At 53.5% G+C, this 7,704-nt stretch overlaps 1 protein-coding gene across 1 annotated transcript; it reads right to left on the bottom strand.

Annotated features, from left to right (window-relative positions):
* Positions 1-5,433: 5,433 nt before the first annotated feature.
* Positions 5,434-7,704, bottom strand: LOC119000414 (leukocyte immunoglobulin-like receptor subfamily A member 6; the record flags this gene model as incomplete). The annotated part of the gene is given in 6 exon segments (XM_037065345.1): positions 5,434-5,687; positions 5,981-6,262; positions 6,493-6,798; positions 6,953-7,237; positions 7,412-7,447; positions 7,656-7,704. Coding segments are annotated over 6 exon segments (1,212 nt in total), but the record flags the coding sequence as incomplete, so codon positions are not given.

The following is a 7,704-nucleotide window of genomic DNA, read 5'->3' as shown; positions in this document are numbered from 1 at the left end:
GAGTTATTGGCTCTTGGACTTTGAGTTCTTCTTGTGCCATCTTTCGGGTTGTTCTTGCCTGTTCCATACCAGGATCAGAGCCCTAAAATGTTCACTAGAACGGGGCAACTAAATCGCTGGGTTGTGACGTAGTATGTGGGAGCGGAGTCAAAGAGCGACAATGGCTCTCACTGGTATTGCAGGGAAACTAAGTCGCTGGGTTGTGTCGTTGTTTGTGGGGGCGGGGTCAAAGAGCGACAATGGCCCTCACCGGTGCCGAAGGGCAACTAAGTCGCTGGGTTGTGACGCTGTATGTGGTGGCGGGGTCAAAGAGGGACTATGGCGTCCTGTCCGCCGCCTGCCACCACGACCCTCACCGGTGCTGCAGTTGCTGCCGTCACCTGGTCCACGCATTTCGTCCCACTGCTCGCGAGTGTGCCACCGCCATCAGCCCTTGACCCCTGGGGCCTGCGTGGTCTGTCTCACTGTGCGCGAATATGCGCCCGCGGTCTGCCCCGCACCCCAGCTGGTTCTCGTCCGCCTGCCTGCGCGCCTGGGTCGGGGACCCTGTCCTGCCCGACCCCGCTCGCTGCTGGCTCCGCCCCTCTTACCGTCCCCGTTGAACGGTTAGATGTAGTTGGACTTCCGTATAATTCAATTTTCTGTCCTTTGGTTGTGTCTTTGTTTCTCCAATCCTTTGTTTTATTCAAACTTGGTTGTGGGAGAAGGCACAGTGTTTCCACCTATGCCTCCATCTTGGCGGAAGTCTTATTATGGTCTTTTTTATTTCTGTGAAAAGTGCATTTGAAATTTTGATAGGGCTTGCACTGAATTTGTAGATTAGGCAGTAGGCACATTTTAGTGAGTTCTTCCTAACTGTACATGCAGGATGTATTTCCATTTATTTTTGTCTTTTCAATTTCTTTTCCCAAAGTCTTAGAGTTTTCAACGTCCAGACCTATCACTCCCTAGATCATTATCTGTTGTGTCTGCTGCTCTTTTAAATGAGGTTACATCTTTATTTGTTTCCTTATTTCTTTTATATTTTGCATATAGAAATGCCTCTGCTTCCTGAACAGTAATTATTGTATGCTGCTACTTTACTGAATTAGTTTTGAAGTTTTTACCATTTTTTATGGAGTGCTTAGGGGTTTTTATATAGAAGATTGTATCACCCTCACACAGTTTTATGTCTTTCTCATTTGGATCCCTTTGTTCTTGTCCTTGTCTGACGACTCTGCCCAGGATGGTCAATGTGAGCTGCACAGGAGTGGGGAGCGTGGGCTTTCCTGTCCTGTTGCTGATCTCAGAAGAGAAACCCTCAGCTTTTCAGTGTGGAGTCTGATGTTGACTGTGGGCTTCCACACATGATCTTCATTTTCCTGAGGTGGGCTCATTCCGTCCCCAATGTGTTGACAGTGTTTGTTATGAAACGTTTGTTTTGAATGAATATTGTACTTTGTCCAATGTCTTCTCTGCATCTATTTAAACAAGCATATGTTTATATCATTTACGTTATTATTGTGGTGACAACCTTTATTGATTTTCACATGTAAAGGTATTTTTGACCATTATCAGGACCCTGTGTGAAGTCCCATTTGATCACGGTGTAGAAAATTATTAATGTGCTCTTGAATTTCTCATGCTAATGTTCACTGAGAAATTCTTTTTTTCATCGAGAAATTTTGCATCTATATTCAATGAGAATATTGGCTTCTGTTTGTCTTTGTTGTGTTTTTTGAGTTTGTTGCCCTATTAGAGTTGCTCTCGGTCCCAGGCTTGTAATCAGGGCGGAAACCCGGGTGGCAGCCAAGAAGCTTGGACTTGGGGGTCCCTGCTGGTGCAGCCCCTGGAGCAGAGAGGGCAGGGGAAGCCTCCTACCTGCTGTTCACAGCGTGGTGGCCAGCACCGCATTGCAGTGGGTTGGCTTGTTGTCACAGTGATTTGTGTCACAGGCAGGGAGCGCTCAGCTGTGAGCTGTGAGGGGCCAGGACTTGAAGGAGGTTTGGTGCAGCCTGGGAGGGGAGTGTGGTGGCTCCTGGCAGTGGGGCACAGGCCTAGGACCAGGACCAGGTGCAGGAGGACAGGGACCATGGGGACAGGGATGGCGAAAGTGGCACAACAATCCCTGAGACTCAGCTGCCCCTCACACAGGTTGGCCCAGGTGAGATCCCTGATCTTGGAGGCCAGCAGAGGTGGCATGGCCTTGGCTTTGGTCACATGAGACACCCTGTCCATCCTCAGACCCTTGAAGGGCCCTTCCTGTAGGCCTTCCAACCGCAGGGAAACCCTTGCCTGCCTGCTAAGATGGCCCTGAGCATGTTATGGGCGCAGTAGTCTAGGCAGGTCACAGCAGTGGACTGGCTTGAAAAGGTGCAAGGTTGGGCCTCAGGGAGGCTGATGGGGAAGGAGGAAGTCAGTCTTACCCAGGGGCAAGACTGGAGGGCGGCTCTCTCCACCCCCAAGGAGCATCTACTTCCAGGAATTAGGCAATTGCCAGAAATCAGGGCTTTGGCAAAAATCGGTGTTTTGTGGGAGCTGCTTTACAAACATACCACCAGAGCGTCATGTCAGACAGCAGTTGTTCTTTCAGACTCAGGGCATTTCTGGAGGAACCAGTGCCGAGTACATTCCCTGGTACACAGAGCAGTCCTTGATGGGACCAGGCATGGTTTGGGATTTATTTGATGCAAACTGGTCTTTTAGAATAAATATATCGTGGTGGTATTGGTTAAGCCCTGACTGGCGTGGCTCATGGGTTGAGCACTAACCTGCGAACCAAAGGGTCCCCTGCTCCATTCTTGGTGAGGGCACAGGCTGGGGTGGGAGTCGGGTCCCCCACTGATGGCGCTTAATGGTGTGTGGAATCAATACATCTGTGTTTCTTTGGCACAGAGAAATCTGTGTTTCTCCCCCTTCCCCTCTCTAAGACATAATAAATGAAATCTTAAAAATATTACAGAGGTTTCAAGTACGCAGTTCTACGATACATCATCTGTAAATGGCTCTGTGTTCTCCCAAAATCAAATCTCTCCTCATCATATATTTCATTCTCTTCACCCTTCTCTGTTTCACTCTGACCCTTCCCCCTGGGGACCACCACTGTGTTGTCTGTGTCCATCTGTCCAAACTAGTCCTGATGCCTATTCCTTTAACCAGTTGTTTAGACAGATTTATTGTCTGACTCAGAGAGATACAGAATAGCAAATGTGCACAATAAAAGAAAGAAAAATGTCCTACAGGAAAGTGGACCAGAGATGGAGGGGAGCCCAGGTGTGGATATGAACCTGTGATGTGGGCTGAGCCCCAGGTCAGGGGGTGAGAACAGAGGCCCAGTCAGGGAAGTCAGCAGGGCAGTGAGGGGAGATGCCCACAGTCTGACTGTGGGAAAGCCCCTGCAGCCCCAGCCCCGCCCCTCCCTGCACGGGAACCACGCCCACACCCTCCACATTCTCAGCAGACTCTTTCCCAGGGGCACCCACAGTTTCCTCCAGAGCTTCCTGGGATCATCAGCCTCTTCTCCAGCCTCTGCCTGGCTGACTGGTGGGTTTGTTGTCCCCTGTGCTCAACTCCTGGCTGCATGGTGGGGTCTTCTCCAACTGTGCCAAGCTTCACACAGCACCACCGTGAGGACCAGGAGGACCAAGCCAGACACACCCAAGCGGATGAGGTTCCCCCCTCTGTAGTCTTGGGGTTGACAAGGTAGGAATTGTGGGTAAAGAGGTCACAGAGGTCAGGACAGACTCAGATCCCCCCAGTCCCCCTGCATGTCCACCAGGGCACCTGCATCTCATGGACCAGTTTGATGCTCTGAGCACAGTCCCAAAATTCAGAATTTCCCCTCCTCTCTACTCTGGAATCTGAGTTGTTTCCCATCGCCCCAGAGGATCATCTGCTCCAGAGGAAAAGAAAACCAGTAGGATATGAGAGAAGAGAAGTAGAAATGTTTAGGTTGTCTCTTTCCTTATCTTCAATGGGTCTCTCAGACTAATGGTACCCAACTCAATTCCCTGATACGAGAATCTCTGGGGTCGGGTCTTACACTGCTTTGGAAAATGAAGACGCCCACGGGGGACTTCAATTTGTCCAGGAGGTCAGAACATGAAGGAGTGACGGCTGGATGTACCTTTTCTTTGCTCCCCCTCAGGTAGTTCCTTGTGTCTCTGACTCAGGGACATATTTTCCCTATCATGTCCCTCTCTTCTTTCTTTCAATCTTTCTTTCTTAAAAAATAAATAATTGCCACTGAGAGAAAAGAAGGGACCACCCAGCCCGACAACAAGACCAAAAGATCCAGAACCTGACCCAGGTCTGACTCCAGGCCTTGTTCCCTACTCTGAGCTAAGCACCTGACACTCAAATAAATGACACTCAAAGAAAAGAAAGGACCACCCAGCCCCACACCAGGAGCAGCAGAGCCGGGGCCTGGACCAGGCCTTGTTCCCTCCTCTGATCTCAGCACCTGAGCTGAGGGAAAGGACTTCTGTGTCCCAGACCTTGTCCTGCCTGTCCCTCCCTGTACAGTGTCACCATCACTGCTACGGTGGGGACATTCTCTATATCATCATGTCCTCAGTGGCTTCCCCATGAGGGAAGGAGGTCAGAGCCAGAAGTGAAAGGAAACCAAGGCCATGGGCCTCGATTCTCTCCTTTTACACTTGGAGACACTGAGGCAGAGAGAGGGGAAGGGTGTGTCCAAATCAGAGCCTCCAGAGGCACCTAAACTTGCATAGGACTCAGTCCCTGTCCCCATGGAAACACCAACCACCTCCCCACAAAGACCCTCTGTGATTGATCTTCCGGCCTGTCTATACTGGAGGGTTCTCCATCCTTGTAACCCTCTATAAATTCAGGATGGGTTCAGTGGTGGGGGCTGCCCTCACCCCACCTCAGCTTGGCTGCTTCTCCCCTGGGTGGCACCACAGCATCGCCCTCTGTCATGAGTGCCCCACCCATCAACTGATTGCCTCACAGCTTTCAGAGTCCCATGATCCACCCCCAGATTCTCTGTCTGGCCCACAGCCTCCCTGGGAGATCAGCGTGCCAGTGAGGGTGATGTTCTCTCTGGGAGCAAGTCCTCTGCTATACACCACACTTGACTTGGCCTTTTGTTCTCTGGGAGAAGGAGGGGGATTGGGGTGGGTTCCCCTGGCCTTTCCTTCTTTTGCTCAGCCTGAGGGCTCTCCAGCCTCCCTGGGCCCTGGCACCTGTCTGAACTGCAGGGATGGGGATGACTTTGAGGCAGGGGTGGGGTGACTCTGGAGTTTCAATCCCACTGGGAGGTGAGAGTCCCCTCAGACTGACCGCCAGTTGGAGACCACCTCACTCTGTATCCAGCCTAAAGTTCACTTGGGGGACAGGGTGCTGACCTGACCAGGAGGACACAAGGGAAGGGCTGGGATCCTCACCTGAGACCAGGAGCTCCAGGGGGTCACTGGGCTGTGACAGCTGGAAGGGGGAGGAGCTGAGTGTGCTGTAGCACCTGTAGGTCCCGTTGTGGCCCCAGGTCACAGGGCTGATGGTGAAGTTGGCCTGAGAGGGGGCCGCCGTGTGCTGCAGATGAAGCTTCTGGGGAGGGTCCAGGGACCCCTCCCTGTGCAGGTGGAAGGTGTCAGCCCTGACCTCAGATTGACACTGCAGGGTCATGTTCACTCCCCAGGGCACTGAGGGCGATGGCTATGCTGAGAGGGAGGGTTTCCTGTCCATTCCTGGGGAGAGGAGGGCTGTGATGTGCAGAGTCACACTCCCTACATTACCCTTGTGCCTGAGCTGAGGAACCACCTCTTTCCCCAGGGATGCTGTGACCCCTGTCAGCTCCTCTCAGTCCCTCTGAGGGGACATCTGTTTTTCCATGTACCTACTCCCCTTTTCTCACTCCCTCCCCTAGACACTTGTCCTGTTTGCCTTTTGTCCAGGGCCCTGACCTGGACCCCATCACTACCACTGTAACCCCAGTCGGGCCCTTAGGAGTTAGGACAGGGGGCAGGGCCAGGCTCCTCACCTGCAATCAGGATGTCCAGGTGGGCACTGGGGGCCGACCACACATAGGAGAGGTTGTGTCCACTGTAGCGCCTGTACCGGCCCCCGTGGGTGAGGTTCACAGGGCCCAGGGGCTAGTTGGGGTTGTGAAGCCCATGAAGACGCTGAGGGGGTGTGGGCCCCTCCTCCTTGGTCAGAGCGAATCTGTCAAAGCCAGTCTCTGAGTGACACTGGAGGGTCAGGTCATCTCCAGGCAGCAATAGGGGGCCTGGATGGGCTGAGAGGGAGGGCTCCCTGTACACACCTGGGGACTAGGATTATTGTCACCTAGGGGACACACACTCAGCAGCCACTGGGGCTGCAGGGAGAGCTCTGACTTGTCCCTCCCTAAGTCTCCTCTGTGGTTCTGTCACCTGTACACCCGTGGCAGTGACCTCCAGAATCCCCAGGACTTTACAATCAAAGTACATGGTTTATATCAGTTATTTGGGGCCTAGCACTGACTGAACTGAAGCCAAGTGTGGGCCACCTCACCTGTGACCTGGAGGTGCAGAAGGTCACTGGTCTGTGACCACACATTGGGGTTGGAGCTGGAGGAACCATAGCATCTGTAGGTCCCCCCATGAGGGGATCTCAGGGGGCCCACAGGGAACACAGCCTGCCTCCTCCTCTCATGGGATCTCCATTCCGATTTCCTGTGTTGGGATGGCCCAGCCCCTCCCTCCTTCAGCAGGTGGAACATGTCCAGTGTGGACTGTGAGCTGCACAAGAGGGACACGATCCCTCCTGAGGTAACCACCGGGCCTGGGTGGGCTGAGAGGGAGGGTGCGCTGTGCACTCCTGAGGGAGAAGGAGGATGTGAGTTAGAGGGGACTGTCACCCCACCTTCCCCAGGTGTGTGCTGTGAGTGGTGAGGCCCCCTCAAAGCCCCAGTTGTCCCCTTCATCCTCTGAGGAGGTGCCCCCAGTGGGGAGGAGACCCGTGTCCCCCTTACCTGTCACCACCAGGAGCAGGGGCTCACTCCTCTCAGACAGCCTGTCCCCAGTGCTGTACGCACACTGGTACAGCCCTGTGTGCTGTGAGCTCATGGACTGAATGAGGAACCCGGTCTTGTTGCTGGAGGCCTGTGGGATGATCGCATCCAAGGGCTCAGAACTCCTGTCTTTACACAGAATGTAGCCATCCGCCTGCAGAGACCCCTGACACCAGATGGTCACAGGGCTCCCCTTGCTGACGATGGGGCCTGGGTCAACCCAGATGGAGGGTTTGGGGGGACATTCTGGAAAGGAATCAGACCTGCAGTGTCCAAAGAGGCCTTGTCCCCTCGGTTTTTTTCAGCTGTCACTCCAAGACCGCTTTCATACTGGTCACAATAAGCCCTAACACACTCTGTGTCCCCTAGCTGCCTAGGTGCATTATTGTTCAGAAGCAGGAGCTCTGGGGGAGGACTCACCTGCCTGCACCTCCTCCCATAGGCCATGAGACAGCCCTGGAAGAGAGCACATGTGAGATTATCCTTCAATCCACACACGGAAGCCTGGTCTGGCCCCTGAGTCCTGGAGTCAGATGTGTGGCTAAGCCACCTCTTGTCCACCCAGATGCTCTGTCCCCAGGGAATCTTCTCATTCCTGGGTCTCTTGTAACCAGGATCTGAGAGATGATGGGACCCCGTCCCTCCTCTTTCCCCCGAAGCTCACCGAGACAGAGAAGGACAGTGCGGGTCAGGGTCGTGGTCCTTCCTGCCAT

The sequence above is a fragment of the Sturnira hondurensis genome, unplaced genomic scaffold (assembly GCF_014824575.4).
Source record: "Sturnira hondurensis isolate 20B ecotype Veracruz unplaced genomic scaffold, ASM1482457v3 Scaffold0015685, whole genome shotgun sequence".
NCBI classification, from domain to species: domain Eukaryota; kingdom Metazoa; phylum Chordata; class Mammalia; order Chiroptera; family Phyllostomidae; genus Sturnira; species Sturnira hondurensis.
Note: the sequence above shows the minus strand (reverse complement) of the source record. Positions and strands in the feature narration are given on the sequence as shown.